The 18576-nt window shown below is 33.0% G+C and overlaps 2 protein-coding genes across 2 annotated transcripts in view; both read left to right on the top strand.

Moving 5' to 3' along the window:
• The first annotated feature begins 10803 nt into the window (after positions 1–10803).
• The window catches only part of ARA6 (Ras-related small GTP-binding family protein), a 35467-nt gene continuing 27694 nt past the window's right edge, over positions 10804–18576 (top strand). Inside the window, exon 1 of the mRNA XM_089801128.1 lies at positions 10804–10865. Within this exon, the coding sequence (XP_089657254.1) occupies positions 10841–10865 (25 nt within the window). The 5' untranslated portion in view covers positions 10804–10840. The remainder of the gene's footprint in view (positions 10866–18576) is intronic.
• On the top strand, positions 10911–11622 carry LOC149539911 (uncharacterized). Its single transcript, XM_089800276.1, has 3 exons — positions 10911–10917; positions 11157–11393; positions 11525–11622. Exons 1-3 carry the CDS (start codon positions 10911–10913, stop codon positions 11593–11595), a joined length of 315 nt encoding a protein of 104 aa, XP_089656402.1. The 3' UTR covers positions 11596–11622.

Raw genomic sequence — 18576 nt, 5'->3', positions numbered from 1 at the left:
TCTTCCTCTTTTGGTTCTTGGGCAAGTACTCTATTTTTTGGGTTTTGTATATATCATCTTTGGGTTAATTTTGGTTCTCTCAGTGTTTAGTACTCTGTTTTAAGTCCAAGATTACATAAGATTCTAGCAGTTTACAGATCTTATATGTATTGGACATATATTATTAATAGACATAATGGATTGTATATCATTGAGGTGTTGGTTTGGATTTTGTTGTCATATCTAGTATGTTAATAGCTTTTATGTTCCTTTGTCTAGTTCCAGCCATTGATTCATTACGTAGAAGCCTGTTCATTGATTATTCATCATGGCTGGGATGGCTCAATTATTGTTTTAGAATCCCTTCCATTTTAGATATGTCTTATTAGAGTATAATTTCTTAGTTAGATTATGGGTTTACGCAGATTCTGGAATAATTTTCTCCATAATCTCTCAGATTAATTAAGTATGTTGTATGATCTCAATTCAAATGTTTACAATGGACATATAGCTATTTGGTATTTGGTCTTCAAGATGGTTGACATGCTTCTTTACTTCATTGTGACTAGGTTGCTTCTTTGCTACACTTTTCTATTAGATTAGATGCTATTTCAGCTAGTTAGATACTATTTGATGTTATTCCTTTCATTGATTCAGTGGTACTATTATGTTCAATTGCTTGGAAGTATGCCCATATTCAGATTTCCCTTAGTTTATTGTAGGATTCCTATATTTAGCTCTTTAAGGTTGAGATATTTTCTATTCTACTTAGATTAGTAGCTTATGACCTTATGCTAACATCTCAGTAGCTGTTGTTTATATTGGATTAAAGAGATTCCAGTTTCTAGGGTGGTGTTTCATATTTCATTTGGTTTTGATCCAACAAATGGAGGTTGGAAATTATGATTATGGTTGAAAGTCAGATTCATCTTCTTAGACAGTTATGGATGATAGTCTGTTAAGAATTTAGCTTAGACAAAGTTTAAATCCTGTTCCATTCAAGACTCTTTATCTAATGCTTTTTGCTCATTTGCTCCTTGACTATGGGTATATATCTTTATGGTCTTTTTGTTAATTAGTTATGTATTCTTAGTTCCATTCTTAATGTTTTTTTATTTACTTAGGTGTTTTTGCTATTTATGCTTGTAGGAGATAGTTCTATGGTCTTCAAATTAAGTTTATTAGATATAGTATAGTTAGGCATTTTATTATTGGTTAAGTGAGATTTCCAAGGTCTAGAAATCATTATCTCATGGAAAACCAATATGGCAGATATAATATAATTTGGTTTACTTTGATGGCTAACATGTTAATGAGAAGCTCTATTAGAGGAAGGTTTGTTCATTGCAGAAGATTATCTGCGTAAGGGAAATGCTTGTTCCTAAAACAGACAAAGCTCAACTTATTTTATACTATGCAGATTTCATATAAATGTCCATTAGGGTCTCATTCCCTCGTATTTTGTAAATATTTGATACATTCACTGGGGTATGCCCCTTTCAAAATGTAATAATATAGGACATATGTCCCAAGCTAGACTGGAGGTTTTCTTCTACGTTCTTTCCTACTAGTGCCCATTTGAATGGGGTAAAGCTATTGTATTCCTTTTTTAAGTTTAATAAATTTGGTCGTTCACTGATTAAAAATAAATAAATAATAAATCAAATTTTCAAATAATTAAATTTAAAATTTTAACAATACTTATTAAAATTAATAATAATAATATTTATCAATTATTACCATAATAATTTTAAATTTATTAAACTTTGGAAATTTTTTCTGAAAAGGAAACTTGTTAAAAATGGAAACTTTCTTGAAATGGAAACATGCTAAAAAAGAAACTTTCTCGAAATAGCTAAAAGAACTTTCCCCAAATGGAAACTTGTTAAAAATAGAATCTTTCCCAAAATGGAAACTTGCTAAAAATGAAAACTTTCTCGAAATGAAAACCTGTTACAAACATGAACTTTCCCAAAATGGAAACATGCTAAAATGGAAACTTTTTCGAAATGGAAACTTTCCCAAACCCTATCCCAAAAACACAAATTTCTTAATTGATTCAAACTATGAGTTATCCAATTAATCAAATGAGGGTTTCATATATTAAATTTGTTCACAGATGCTTTTGAAAACGAAGAACAATCAAATTCATACACAAGGGTTTCAACCCAAATATAATCTGAAACAATTTCGATCAAACATAGAGAAGACAGATATATTTAAGAATGAATCTATTGCGTAAAACCCACAAGATCCTACCTAGATTTGATGCTAAAACAATGAGTGCATAGAACCCGCAAACAATTCCTTATTCTTTTTTTTTCCTTCAAAACCCTCTTCTCAAAAATTAGCTCCTCCCAACTTGTGTAATTGCAAAATGAGCTCTAGATCTTTGATAAAGAGTTCTCCCCTAAATTGGGGCTCTGATTGTGCAATCACATGAGGGAACTTGTTGATCAATTTCTTTTATTATATTTTAATTTCATGCATAAGCTTTATGTAATTTAATTAAAATAAACTTTATTAAATTTATGTTTACTCTATCTTATTAATTTGCGAGATGTTTTTAATATAATATTTATTAATTTAACTAATAATGTTATTTAGAGTTTATTATTAAAATAAAACCCTCAAATAAATTATTATTAAATTAAATAAATATAAAATGCCAAAATTAGAATTTTAATAAAATCTTTAAATCTAATTTTTTAATTTAATTAATTTCTCAATTAATTAAATATTGATTTTTCCTTATTAAATTTCCATTAAATTAAATCATTAATTATCTTTTAATTTGATCTAATTACAACATAAAATCATCATAGACCCACAAGCCCAAATACAAAAGCTCAACTAAAGACAAAGAACATAATCAAACTCTAGGTCAAAATCATGAATTCACGTCACTTGACAAATTTAGATGGGTAAAAAACTCAGATACTTGTCCTACTTTCTAGAACAATTGGTTTAGATTAGGATTTGGACTCTAGAGTTATCTCCCTATTCATACCATTGAGATATTGTGATAGGGTATGCTCATCCTAACAATTTAGGGATGTCGATACCCGGTGCTTGCAATTTGCATAAAATCCACGCATGTACATACACATATATTCTAAACTAAACAGGCAATGGCGTGGAGTGGTACATCGTGTAGATCCCAACTAGAAGGTGACTACGACTCCCTCCCTCAACCACATCAAGAACATCAATCATAAAGTAAAACATACACATGCACCATACACATGCAAGTATGGGGTAAGTAACCATAGAAACTGCATATTAATCATTCCCCTAACTAACATCATGAAATAATTGAAAGTCACTAAATGAACATATATATCATCATCGAAGTAATCCTGAAATAACTGAAATAACCAAGTAACTCAACACATATATCAACTGAATATGAAATATAGTTAATCTAATATGGTAACCAAATACTGATAATCATAAACATAAACATAAAATAGGCCTAAAAGAATTCGACAATACAACAGAAAAGTCAAGTAGGGTTAGGCATTACATCATTTTCTAAATTTTGTGTCTTTTAGTATACCAAATTTATAGTGAAGTAATTTGTCTCCAAAATTGTATAAATGAGTATCATTTGATCGATAAAATGAATGTATGATTTATCTCTTCCATCTTCTTCAATTATGTTTCTTAGAATTTCTATTTTGGTATCAGATCTAGGAGGATGTCAATCATAGTTGAAGAACCATCAGATGATAGTGATGATGACTCCAAAGATTTTGCAAATTCTATATCCTTTGAATCAAACTTTAATTTCAGTCCTTGGTTGCTGAGAATGGTCTTAATAATTTGAATATTGAAGAAGTTGTCAATTATATTTCTGATCTGAATGTTATATATTTATGTAATAGAGTGGTAGGATGATATTGCTTGAAGAAACAAACTTAATTGTGTAATGTTTTTTCTTCAAACTGCAATACTAACCTTCCTATATACTCGACTAAAGGACATGATACTTGAATGGGCATGTCTCTTGCCTAAGTTGACCCATATGCCTCTTCCATAAATTAGCGATTTACATGGTTGGTTATCATTAATTACTAACCAACACATAGTGTTTTAAATTAGTTTCAATAACATATAACCTTCTAGGAAGTCATCGTCTCATGAGAGAAAGGATACATATAAATTCATATGTAGTATATAGGATGAGAAGGTCAAGTGCAGTTTGTACTTTCAAACCTGTATGTTATCTTGGTTATAAGTTGTTATATACTTAACACTCCCTCTTAACCTGATAATCATATAGAGAGATATCATATCTAGCAACATCGGTATAGATGAATAAGCAAGATTTAATACTCTATACCTGTCTGAATCTTCTTAGTATGTGGTATCATAGAACACATGATATAGCGTCATATTACTAAACCTGTGATATAAAAAATCATTGCTACTAGCGATAACTTATAGGATAAATCTAAAGAGCAATTCAATTTCTTCATTTATCCAAGTTGTGATTCATAGAAGCTGGTATTTCTATATCACAACACGATCTTGAGTTTAAGATCTACCAGAATATAGAATAAACTTGAAGAATAATAAAATTCTTCCTTTGTCTAAATTCTGACTCATAAACATAGCAATGTCTACATCACAATATGATATTAAACTCATCTAGATCTTATAGTAGAACTCTACTGTTTAGCACATTATCTAAGAGATCGTCACCTCTTATAATGTCTTTTATACAAGTGTTCATTATCTCAGAGATAATCACCTCTTAAATAATGAATACAAATGGTGGAGCCTATAATAGTCAATAGAGTAACAAAACAAAACAAAATTATTTTATTAATAATTAAAAGAGTACAAATGGATTACAACTTAACCATACCAAGTCTCCTCCTGAAGTGTTCTATCTTCACTCTAGATAGAGGTTTGGCGAGTATGTTTGTTTTTTGGTCTGTAGTGCAAATGTATTCTAATTTTACAGAATTCCTGTCTATCATATCTCCTACATAATGGTAAGGAATTTCAATATGTTTGGACATGTCATGAAAAACTAGATTCACTGAAAGCTTGAAAGAACTTTGATTATCACAATGAATAATTGTAGGATTCATGGCTTGCCCAAATAATCCCACAAGTAACTTCCTTAGCCAGACTGCTTCTTGAGAGGCCATCGTTGCTGTAATGTATTCGACTTATGTGGAGCTTTGAGCTACTGAAGACTGCTTTCTACATATCCAAGATATCATAACTAATCCTAAACTGAAACAACATCCTGAAGTACTTTTTTTGTCTTTAACACTTCCACCCCAATCTGAGTCAGTGAATCCATGCAAATCTAAAGCAACCTTCTCATATTTGAGTCCAAAATTTAGAGTGCCTTGTAAGTATCTTATAATGTCCTTAATTGCAACTAGGTGAATCTCCTATGGCTCACACATAAACTGACTTAAGGCATTAACTGCATAACAAATATACGGTCTTGTATTTACTAAGTATGTAAGGGACCCAATCATCTGTATGTAAAGAGTAGAACCTATGGAAGGTGATTTTGCTACTACTTTCTTAAGTTTATGTAGATTAGTCTTCATTGGAGAAGACATAGGTTTGTAATTTCACATTCCAAATCTCTTCAAAATGCCTGATGTATACTTCCCTTGATTAAGTATGATACTGTCAGAATTTTGTCGTACTTCCAGTCCTACGAAGTAATGAAGGAGTCCCAAATCTTTCATCTCGAATTCTCCAGTTAGATCTTTCTTGCATTGATCTATGAGATGATCATTACCTGTTATTAGTAAATCATCAACATATAGTATCTGAATTACCATATCATCTTTATCTCTTTTATAATATAGATTTGGATCGGCTTCATTCTTGGAGAATCCTAAGCTAGTGAGATACTTATCAATTTTTTCATACCAGGCCCTGGGAGCCTGGTTAAGCCCATAGAGAGCTTTCTTGAACCTGCAAAGAAAAGTATTAGGATCATGAGTTTCTAATCCTTCAAGTTGCTCTAGATATACTTCTTCTATAATCTTTCCATTTAGGAATGATGTTTTTACATCCATCTGATGTACTTTCCATCCCTTTAATGCTGCAATTGCTAAGACTGCTCTTACAGAGGTATATCTGGCAACAGGAGCAAAGGTTTCTTCATAATCAATCCCTTCCTTCTAAGAAAATCCTCTGGCTTAAAATCTAGCTTTATACTTTTCAATGCTACTGTCAGCAGCATGCTTTATTTTAAATATCCACTCGGAATAAACAACAAATTTCCCCTTAGGTCTTGGAACAATTTTTCAAACATCATTTTTCATAATAGATTGGTATTCTTCTGTCATAGCTTCTTTCCAAGTTGTATGTTTAATAGCATCATAAGGATTGGTTGGTTCTGTTTTGGATAAATCACTCATGTTTGTTGTATAACTAGAGAACCTTTTAGGTCTTTTTCTCTCTCTAACTGTTCCGGAAGGTGTAGCAAAGTCTTGAGCCACCTCAACTGTTTTAATGGCCCAAAGTGGTCTTTTCTTTGAATTTTGAGTTTCTTCAAGGTTCAGATTGTGAATTTCATTTTCAATTTCTTCTAAGTTCTCCCTCTAGGACCTAGATTCACTATTTCTTTTAGAACTAGATAAAGGAGAAGGTTCTGCAGAACTTATGGTTCTTTTCAATGCAAGATCTTTTTCAAAAATTACATCTCTACTAAGTTCAATACTTTTTTGTCTAGGTATGAATCCTATATGCCTTAGATGTTTCGTTATACCCTACAAAAATACCTTTCCTCCCCGAGGGTTCCAACTTGGTTCTCTTTTCTTTTGGAACATGGATATATGCAGGGCAACCAAAAATTCTAAGATGAATTATATTGGGTTTTACCTTAGTAAATACTTCTTCAGGAGTTTTATCTTTAAGATAGGAGTGAGGGCTTCTATTTTGAATATATATAGCAATACAAGAGGCTTCTGCCCAAAGATAATATTCTAGATTTTGATAAAAAATCATAGCTCTAACAACTTCTATAATTGTCCTATTCTTTCTTTCTGCTATCCCATTTTGTTCTGGATTATAAGTAACATTGTACTCACTCTTAATCCTTGATTCTTTACAAAACCTTTTAAACAAGTTTGAGGTATATTCTCCTCTGTTATCAGTTCTAAAAATTTTAATTTTATGCCCTGAAAAGTTTTCAGTTAATGTTTTGAATTCCTTAAATCTCTTTAGGATTTCTTCTGATTCTCTGAATTTTAAGAAGTAAATCCATGTTTTCCTAGAGAAGTCATCTATGAACAAAATATAATACTAAAATCCTCCATGAGAAGGAATAAACATAGGTCCACATAAATATGAATGAATCAATTCCAAAACATTATTTGTTTTCCTAGTACTATCATGAAATGGAATTTTGGTGTTCTTACCTAGAGTGCACGCTTTGCATGTGCTTGAGTGGTATTTATTTAGTGTAGGTAATCCAATAACCATCTTCTCCATAGTTGATAAGGTTTTGAAATTTAGATGCCCTAATCTTCTGTGCCATATTTCATTTACGTCTGCAGCTTCATGAACTAAAGCTTGAATAGGTTGACTAGATTCTATATTCAATTCATACAAGTATCCTTTTCTCTGACCAATCAACTTCGCTTTCTTGATTAAGGAGTTCTTTGCTAAAGTTAATACTTTTTCATCCACGAATGCAACATTATGCCCATCATCTTCAAGCACTATAATTGAGATTAGATTTCTTTTAATCCCTAGTACATAGAGTACACCTTTGAGAAGAAGAGTATTTCCTATTTTTAGTTTCAAGGTGCAATTTCCAATTCCTTCAACAGAGTGTGTTGAATTATCACCAATGGTAACTTCACCATTCACCTTCTCTGATAAAGATTATAGTGTTTCTTTGTATCCCGTTATATGTCTAGAAGACCCACTATCAATTACCCATGCTTTATTTGAAATTTCATTTGATAGTGAGGAGTACAAAACACAGTTCTTGGGATCATAGGTATCTTCTTCCTTACTGGCATTTGTACAATTTTCTTGTTGTTTAGAAATTTTAGGACAATTTGGTTTGTAGTGTCCAAATTTTTCACATTTTAAACACTTTATTTTAGATAGATATTTTTTGGGTTTCCCATTCTTTTGATTTCCCTTTTTCTTCTTGAAATGCTTCTTTTTACCTTTATAGGAGTTTGTATTAAGGACATGAAGTTCTTCGTCTTCTGTTTTCAGTTTCCCTCCTTTCTTTAACTTTCTGGATTCTTCTTGAAGACAATCGTTCTTAAGTCTGTTGAAGTCGAGAAGATTATCTCTAGCACTTATTCCTTGTGCAAATGTCTCCCATGAATTTGGTAATCCATATATAGCCATTAGTGTTAATTTTGTATCACCAAAGATGGTTCCTATACTTGATAGTTCATCTCTAATGTTGATAACCCTTAGGAAGTAAGAATTTATCAATTCTCCTTTCTTTACCTGAATGTGATTTAGTTTTCTTTTCAGTGTGAGAACCCTAGTTGCACTGTTTACCTCATATGCATTTTGTAATGTATTCGTCATGTCAAATGCAGTTTAATATTTTGTAAGCATGGGTACGATATCATTTTTTACTCCATCTAAAATGATTTGAATGGCTTTTCTATTTCCTCTGCTCTAGATAGATTTGTGAGGTTCAACTCGAGGTTGTTTGGATGCTGCATCAACAAATTGTTTTATATCATTCTCTTCAAGAATCATCATGATTATGAATTTCCAGGCATCAAAGTGTTCTTTCCCATGAAACTTGTCCTCGGGTCTGATTGTGTATGCCATTGAGATAGAAGATAGTTGCTAGATATATATGAAGTCTGATAACTGAATTTTGCAGAGCCTAGGTTCAACTACCAGAGCTCTAATACCATGTAAATATTTTGCAAATTATGTATCCTTTGAATCAGACTTTAATTTCAGTCCTTGGTTGCTAAGAATGGTCTTCTTAATAATCTAAATATTGAAGAAGTTGTCAATTATATTTCTGATTAGAATGTTATATATTTATGCAATAGATTGATAGGATGATATTGCTTGAAGAAACAAACTTAATTGTGTAATGTTTTTTCTTTAAACAACAATACTAACCTTCCTATATACCCAACTAAAGGACATGATACTTGAATGGGCACGTCTCTTGCCTAAGTCAACCTATATGCCTCTTCCATAAATTGGTAATTTACATGGTTGGTTATCATTAATTATTAACTAACACATAGTGTTTTAAATTAGTTTCAATAGCATATAACCTTCTCGGAAGTCAACGTCTCATGAGAGGAAGGATATATATAAAGTCATATGTAGTATATAGTATGAGAAGGTCAAGTGTGGTCTGCACTTTCAGACCTGTATGTTATCTTGGTTATATACTTAACAATGACTTAATTGAAGATAAAAGACATGACATATTTTGAAGAATTTAATATTTGAAGATAGGAAAGGGAGCAATAGATGCTAGATGGATGCTCAATAGTCTGAGTTGCTAACAGATTGGATAAACTATTCTTCATTGGAGTTATAAGACACACATGTGTGAATTGGTGTCCAATAGCTTAGGGAGATATACAAATTTGGAAGTTTGGCATCATAGCTTTACGAGGGTTATGAGGCATTTCATGTGCAAATAGTGTCCAATTGTATTTTGAAGCATGAATGATAGTTGTATGACTATACTAGTAGTTGGGAGCAACTTGAAGAAGCCTTAATAATCTATGGACTATTTTCAAATAATAACTTTTATATAAATGTACTATTTTATTTTATGTTTCTGGTGAGTTTAATTCCTAGTTTGTAGAACGTAGATATGGTAGGGGAGAGGACCCACTACTTGAGCACCCTAACTTAATGATTATCAAAATCCTATGTGGAAATTTAAAAAAAATCCCAAATTTTTACAGTAGCTTACTTGGCAAGTCGTTTGCTTATACCTAAGGTTTCAAGTCAGAGCAATGGTCGTGCAAAAAGGGTTCTCATACTTGCACAATTGATGTGGCATCACAACATTGGTTTCTTTTATAAATAAGGGTACATTTCATTCAATTAAGGGTATTTATTATTGTACTAAAAACTTTAAAGCCACTTTAATTGGTGCAATATTGTCAAACAGGTTGGGCATTAAGATAATAAATATTTAAATCTATATGTGTGAGTATCAAATGAGCAACTCTTATGACAACCATTGGAACACATTCAAGTACTGGGTCCTTTCCTCTAGTAGTCCATCTGAATTTAGTTATTGCTACACAAAGAGTGTTGGAATAAGTCAAAACTAAATCACCAAGTATGTGGCAATGGGTTTGAGTTGTAAACAATGACTAAAGTCTCTTAGTTGTTATTCCTCTATAGTTTATTGTTAGTTAATTTACCATATTTATAGTAAATCATTTTGTCTCAAAAATTATATAAATGAAGATCATTTGATCAATATAATGAATATATGGTTTCTATCCTCCATCTTTTTTATTTCTATTTCTTCAAATTTCTAATTCACCTTCCATACTTATTCGAGGTACCTATTGCATACTAAGGTGCGACTGCTAGTAGTTAAGAAGATTTTATGGTCATAACTCCATAGCTTAAGGGGAGACGACTTGGTAGTTGGAGTAGAGTTTCCCAATTTAAAAATAAGAAAATAATTAAAACCAAGAAATTTTCAACGCTTACTCCAAAGCTAATAACTGGAGTAGATTTCTCATGTACGTCAAATTCGCTTCCAATTGTCGTATCGGTGGGGGAAACATTTTTATCAACACTCGTGTAGTGCGTGCAGTTTTTCATTACAAATACCGATCCATCGAATTGCATCTTATAACCTAAAGAGTAGGATACATTTTGTTATTAAGAAATGGGATGCTCGACTTCCACTCCAGGTACCCTATTTCTCCGCTTCTGAATTGATTGAACGATTTGTCTCCATGAATTGTTTCATTTTATGTCGAAAACATCGATCTTAGTTTAAATTCAAAATTCACTATTGACCATCAATTTAATCCGTGAAACGACTCTGATATCTAATCTGTTAGAAGGGTATTATTTTTGCTCTTCTAGCAAGCACTTCGAATTTATTATTTAGGTTTGGATAGTCTTATTAAACCTTGCAAGCTCTTTCCTTTGATATCGGATCTTTTGGCTTGTTTGATTTTGACCATTACAATAAACAGCTGGAGTCTTGTATCCCCGTCGTACTTGTTTTAAAACATCGAATTGCAGGGCTAGTTTTGAAGCACAATTAAATATTCGGAAGGGGCTTTTACTGAAGCAAGTTATAATTGAACGGCATCTTTACAGAAATTATTCTTTTGTAAATTTGATAGTTTTGGGCGCATTCTGTCCGGCTTTTGGGGAACAAGTTAAAATCACGGTTTCAATTGAAGCACATTCTTTTCGTGGTCTTATAGGTTAGTAGACTGCCGTTTGACAAGCATTCATTCTTCAAAGTTCGGACGCATTACCACCTTACATTGGTAAATGCTCCTTTTTCAAGCTGAACTAAGCTATTGACCTTTAGCTTTTGTACATTGATGAGCAGTGAGGAAAGATGTAGAGCATTCAGGAAGCTATGCAGTAGGGAGAAGATATTGGACCTTGCATCCTGATTAATCGTTTACTTATCAAGACACACTATGGTAGTTTTCAAATCTTGAGATTTAAGAAGAATTATTTTTCATTTTTGTGTAGGTTCAGGAGGTAATTCTCCAGTCGAGTAAGCTACATGACCTTCAGATCCGTGCAGGCTATCGGATATCCCATTCCTCAATTCCAACACATCTACTTGTTGACCTTTAGTTACCCTCTTTGTGCTATTGCAGTGGTGTACCCCTTCCCAATGTAAGATTGGATAAACATATGGGCAATCCAGTATAGGATTTCAATATTTCAGACAGGTTCAGAAATACTGACTGCAATTTTGCGCTTGATTTGGGCCATTGCTTTTGTCCACAAGTATGTGCTCCACAATTTTGTTCACAGAGCTGTGATTTCTGGTTTATGTCAAACCAGCCAGACAATGGGCTACAAACCATTGAAAGATAAAATGTCACTGACTATGAAAGCAAATGGCTGCAAAGCTATAAAAGATAAAAATTCATTGACCGTGAAAACAAATGGCCACAAACTGTTAGGGTCCGTTTGTTTGCTGGAATTAGACTGGAATTGGAATTGTTAAATCCTAGAATTGACATTTTCAAAGTTTGTGTTTGAAACATGAAACTGGAATAGGGATTTGTTAATTCCCATTTACCCCCAAAACCAGCATTTGAATCTTCCATCTAAATAGGTGGAATTAGAAAATCAATTCCAATTCCACTTAAGTGGGAAATGGTGATAAAGGAAATTTTATAATTTTTGAATTCTGCTCTAATAATTTTATAGTTTTTCTATCATTCTATATTATCATAGATTTGGGGACATTGTGGCTCAGGAATGAATTGGGTTACCTTTGCATCCTACTGTAAATTTAGATCTATCGACCATGAACCAAAGGAAATATTAGTGCTTGAAATCAAATAGTGATACCATATCTATAAGGTATGCTCATATTTGATCTAGTGATGGGGCGTTGAAAAACAACAATGGTATAGACCTTAATGTCTTCTGGCAAATATACATAGAGGATTTGTTGAAAGGGAACTTGGGTGGATTATAATTAGATTGCCTTAGATATTGTATGCACTAGCAGGGAGCTTTGAATGGGAGTAAGATGTGGATTTATGTTAGTGTTTGAACAAAGGGAGTTTTATCAGACGTTTAGACTGAACAGGGCATTTTCCATGACTTTCTCTGGCTATGCATACTGGCTGAAACTTGCATAAGGTTTGGAAGGTTCTAGAAGGGCATGCTGAACTGTTTTGACCAGAGACTCCAAGCGAAACATGTTTTTATTTATTGTCAACTGTCCTTATTTTCATAATATATTTGTTGAAATTTCTCAAAACTTTCAGCTTAATACAATGGAAGGTATAAAGCTATATCTCTCGATCTTCCCCCCACTGTATAATCTGGTGCTTTTTTGTGATCATTTATTTTTCTCTCTAATTCTGTATAATCAAGAAAAATTGCCTTAAAAAATCACATTTAAATCACTAACACAAATCACACAATAAAAGTCACATCTAAACCCAATTTTAGAATTATGGAATCAAATGCAAAAATGCATTTTCTCACTACGAATTCCAGGTGAAACAAAGGGTTCCAACCATATTCCAGAAATCATTTTCCGAATTTAAAACTTCTTGAATTTTCAATTACTGGAATTTGGCAATGGCAATTCCAGCATTATTTAACAACAGCAAACAAACAGACCCTTAGTTTCTCCCTTGTTTTTTCGGAACAATGATGTGTATTTATTGGGGATAAAGGGACCTCTTGGCAGATACACTTCAAAGAATTGAAGAAACCTCACAGAGAGCTGTTTGTAATTACCGAGAATCTAGTGTTAGGATAAAATGTTTTACTGACACATCATTTTTAAGTTTTTGAGATAACTCAAATGGTTTTAGAAAAGTTTTAAAAAGCCTCTCTCATAAACCTCAGAGATGTTCACATTCACCAGAAAATCTATCCTTCCACTTTGAGATTGAAGTGGATTGCCTCATTAACTACTGGCACCTCATGTAGAATCTGCATAGTAATACCATGATTGTTTTAGATGCACTACAAAGCCATGCTAAATTATTTGTTCAACATGACACCATACCGCCAGCAGCAAGTTTGAATAAGTGGTATTTGCCGAGTATGTTAGATATTACATTAATTCTCTTTTTAAAAGATCATGCAGGTTTCTTTCTACAAAATCATTGACCAGCTTTATTAGCACATCAAATCAGTTATCATGTGTTGACTTATTTTTGGCAATTTATACATTCTTTTGGGTACAGACAACTATTTATTGTTGGATTTCTTTCAGCCTGTGATGCATATAGTTCGGAAGCATGTCTTTGGATGCTGCTCCATATAAATTGTGAAAAATTGCTTAGAAGGCCTTTGTATATTTGGACATTTTTGTTAATTCTGTTTGTCATGGTAGATTAGGTTTAGTGACACTACTAGTCTATCATCTTTTTATTTGGATTTCTTTCCTGGCTGAACAGGGAACAATTAGAACATAGAGAAGCCATTTTTGTGTGGCGTCAAAGACAAAACAGAATTATATATAGTTCATTCACTTTAATTTTCATTTCCATGTTTTGATTAAAAGATTACTGAAGATAGTATTACACAGGCCCTTTGTACTTTGACGCACTTCCAATCACACTGTGACCCACCCTGACAACCTTTTTCATACTTCCATTTGCACCCTTTTGCCACCCTAATTTGTGAAGGAAAAATGCCCAAGGGGACTTGTTCTTTGTATTGTATCATTCCCAAGTGTGCCGGAGTCCTCACATAATTCAAGATTATTTATGAGACATTTTAAGGTGTTTGTGGGCATTTGTGCCATACTTATTGAAAAGTTTTGGTGGCAATTTTGAATCTTGCTTTGCCTTCTTTTAGAATAATATGGGTGCACATTTAGATTCCGGAGATTTAGTCAAAACAATTCACTATGATTATGTATGTTCCCATATTGCATACACACCAAACAAGAAATTTGGTTCTGGTATCTTACAAAACTCAATTCTTGAATTTCAAAGTAAAAAATTGGCATGCACGTCATATTCTATGTGTTCCCATATTTGGCATACACAATTTTTGGGGCATTCGTAATGTATATTTTCACATTTGACATACATTGTAATTACAGAACCCATGGTATATGTTTCCAAATTTGGCACATATATAGTGTTCCACAAATCTTTGGGATGAGGTGGATGTGGGCATAGTTTAGAGACAAGTGGACAATGTATCCAAATTTGCAGATGGAGGGGGCATGACAATGTAAACTTAAAGTTTATATAGCTATGTTGCATAAGGACGTGTCCCCCATCTAAAACCCTTGCTTCTAACCCCATAGCCAACCTTAGGGTAGTGAGACATTAGCGAATGTCCCTTGGTTGTTCATGTCTTCGAATTTTTTAGAATGTTCTTGGTATGACCTCCACATAAGTGGGATGTTGTTGGGAGTTGGGACTTTGAGGATGTTTATTGTTGTGTTACGCTGGGATACAATCCCCCTTTTGAAACTTCCATCCTTGTTCTTATCACCAACCTCAAGACAGTATGATGTTAGGGGACATCTCCTAACTGTCCACGTTGTTGGGAATTTTGCAAACATTCTTGGGATGCCCTGCAGGAGCTGGGATTTTGTCAAGATGTTCAGCGGAATTTGAGATGTCCTCAGCTGTCTCAGGTACATCCACACTTCTTAGATGTCAATGTTTTTGGTAATGCTTTGAAAAGATCATTATATTCTCTGAAAGAAACACAAAATTAAATGGATTGTGGTGCATCAACAATCTCTTCCACACCTCTTATGCAACCCTAAACATCTTAAAACATAGATGTATCTCAAAAAATTTGTTTTGCATTTCCAAGAGTTTTTTTTGCATCTTGAAGATGACTATGAAAAGAAGAGGGAAAAACAACAAAGAAGGAAATAGGAAGATGATTTGTGCTCACTCTCTCTGCATTGAAGGAGGAAGAAGATCCTATTAGATCATGGACGTGGCATCAAAAGGCTAGAAAAAGAGTTTAAGAACTGTGCCCTTTGACTACTCTCACGGGCTGCTAGTTTCTTTGTTATAGAGCGGAGTTGGTCGGCCTATATTTTCATTCAAGGGGAAACAAGCTTACCTCTAGACAAGTGTTGAAGCTAGTTTTAGTTTATAGTGCCCTGAGACTTAAGGATTGGCAAATTTTTCAGTGGAAGACTCTAGTGCATTTTACAATGTTGAACTTGAAGATGCTAAATAGATTGAGGAGCTGCAGCAAGTAGGATTGGTTGGGATTACATTGGATGAGCCACAACTTGATATGCAGTGTGACCTAGATTCTCTTAAAATTCTGTTCACGACAACTAATTATCTAATGCTTAACCAAACATGAAATTAATCACACAAATCATTGAAATTCAAACTATGGAAATGAAGTTATACCTTGAAATCTCGTTTGCATTTCCTTTAAAGCTTACAAGAAAACGCCCACAATTGTACAACTACTGTGAATTATTATTCTAGTGAGGACTGAACTTCTATTTTGCATCTATCTTTATACTATTCAGCTAAAATTCTAATCCTCCAATATAGAAATCTTATCTCACAAGTGAGATGACTTGGAAGATCAGTCTAAATTATTAAATGATTATATACGCCCTATTAGACTTAATCAACTAAACAAAAGGCTTTCACTTTTCACTATAATCACTAAAGTGAATTAATATATAGAAATAACTCAAACTACTTGCATGTTCACACTGAACCTGTGTAGACCTTCCAGACTGAGCAAAATAATCTTTCAGACTGAGAAGAATAATCAACATATTTTAAGGACTCATTTGATATTAATATCCCATATGAGGCATAGTTGTACTTAGTCTAAATATTTTTCTACTGCCATGTCTATCAAAAACGGTTAGTATGAAAAATGGGATATAATTTTTGCAACATAATTGTTTAGTGTTGCCACATTTGCTACCAGCTATCTTAATTATATATTAAATTAGTTTTAACATTGATTTGATACATTATGTGAATGTCTTAAATTAAATCTTGATACCATGTAGTTAAACTTGTAAAAATTTGAGGATCCCTATGCAATATATATGTATGTATGTATGTAATAGCATTTTCCTATGTATATATGTGTGTATACTTCTGTTGCTCTTCAATCTGCTTGCATATCCTCATATCCCATAGGCTAAAGGATAAAGCAAGGGAAACATTATTAATATTGTTTCGCTTTGGCTTGGTAATGTCCATATCAAAGGGCAACTTAATAACAAAGTGTTTAGACACCTGTAGTAAAAAAATATAGGTTTAAATACTTAAGAAGAAGATTTTAAATCGTGGGTCCAAAATGGAGAGGTTTGTAAGGTGCGCTTTTATTCATTATGTATTTTCTTGTCTATATTTTAGAATTCAACATTTAAGCTTCGTGATTAAGTTTGCAACCAAGGATGAAAACACTTACCTATTTAGAGATCTTGGATGATGAAAACCCTTGGCTGTTCAGAGATCTTGGAGGATCATGGATATCTACTAGTGGATCTGGGGACGAAAACTCTCGGTTCTATCTAGGGCATCTCAGAGGGGCTGCATTGGAGCTGAATTTTATGATTTTGTTCTAGTTTTCACATTTGGAACCAAATATTGTTGATTTCTGAAAGTTTCCAGGTTTGGACGATTGAATTTTCAAAACAATATTCAGAGACTGTTCCAGAGATCTTCATTGTTGATTCTCAAAAGTCATATGCATGTTTGCTGCTGTCATTATCATAATTCACTGGGATTGATTGTCATGTGTCCTCACGGATCCTTGCCCTACATCTGCTGAAGATAACACCTGCCATTCACATTTTTATTTTGGTACCATCCAAGGGCATCATGAGCTTATAGGTGCTAAGTTTTCATTAGCTGGGCAGAGCATCTGAAGGTTGTGGCTTGGATCATATTTGCAATACCATTGCAAGGGTAGTTTGGTTGTACAGAGTGATTGTGGTCATATATTGGAGCTGTTATTATTGCAAGGACAGGCACATCATTTACATTCTTTCTTCCAGCCATGCATGATGAAGAATGTACACTTAAAAAGGCTATGTAATATATTAAAAAGGGATAGTAGTTTTGGGAAGGCAAAGACATCATTTTAGGGCTACCACAAGTCCCATAGAGGGAATCACAGGTTTTCAACTGAGCACACCATAAGGGAGAGCTCTATGGTTATTGTGAAGAGCCATTCTACTGGCTGGGAATTAATTTCCATTCATAAATTCGTTGTACCTGTATATCTCATTTATCTGCAAGTACTATTAAAGCCAATCAATGATTGAGTGCTAAATTGTAATAAGGGCATTTTAATTGCAATTTCCTGTTTATGCAACATTGCTTTATGCAGAACTTGTTGAATCTGGATATTAGGTTACGTTAAGGAATTTTGGATTATTGTAGTTTCTTTTGCTAATCTACATTTCATATAGGTTCATTTTATATTTTGTATTGCAAACCAGAAAGTATAAAAAAAATCATATATTCTCTAAAAAATCATTTTGGGGACATTACAGTCCCATGTCATCCCCATTCTTGAAATGCAATGGAAAATAATAGTATAGTACTTGAAAAAATGCTTGTAAAAAAATGTATAAGAATTTGCGATTTATATAGACTTAAAGTTACTAAGGTTACTAAACTATTGAACACGATGAGTCAGTTGAATGAACATTGGACAATGCATTGAAAATCCTGAATATCAATATATTTGAAGGAAATGAGCATAGTGAAAGTCAATAAAGGACAACGAAATGCATGGTGATATATTAAGAAAATAAAAAAAGACTTACCTGGCGGCTGAGAAGATAACTGTTACTATTTCCTTTTTCCTACTTAAGTTTGATTAAAGCTCTATAACTTACAGAGAACATAAACTTTTCAAGTAGATGCCATGCAATCTATTTACAATGCCATTTTTCAAATTAATCTATCCAAGAGG

The sequence above is a fragment of the Cupressus sempervirens genome, chromosome 9 (genome assembly GCF_028749045.1).
Source record: "Cupressus sempervirens isolate cs-2001-9-10 chromosome 9, ASM2874904v1, whole genome shotgun sequence".
Lineage (NCBI taxonomy): Eukaryota > Viridiplantae > Streptophyta > Pinopsida > Cupressales > Cupressaceae > Cupressus > Cupressus sempervirens.
The sequence above is the reverse complement of the archived record's forward strand: the minus strand, read 5'-3'. Positions and strand labels throughout refer to the sequence as shown.

What these genes read in the sequence shown, in the direction of transcription:
- LOC149539911 (XM_089800276.1), top strand. An exon ending in TTCTTTTCGTGGTCTTATAG is followed by an intron (nt 11,394 to 11,524) that starts GTTAGTAGACTG and finishes ATTGATGAGCAG; the next exon opens with TGAGGAAAGATGTAGAGCAT.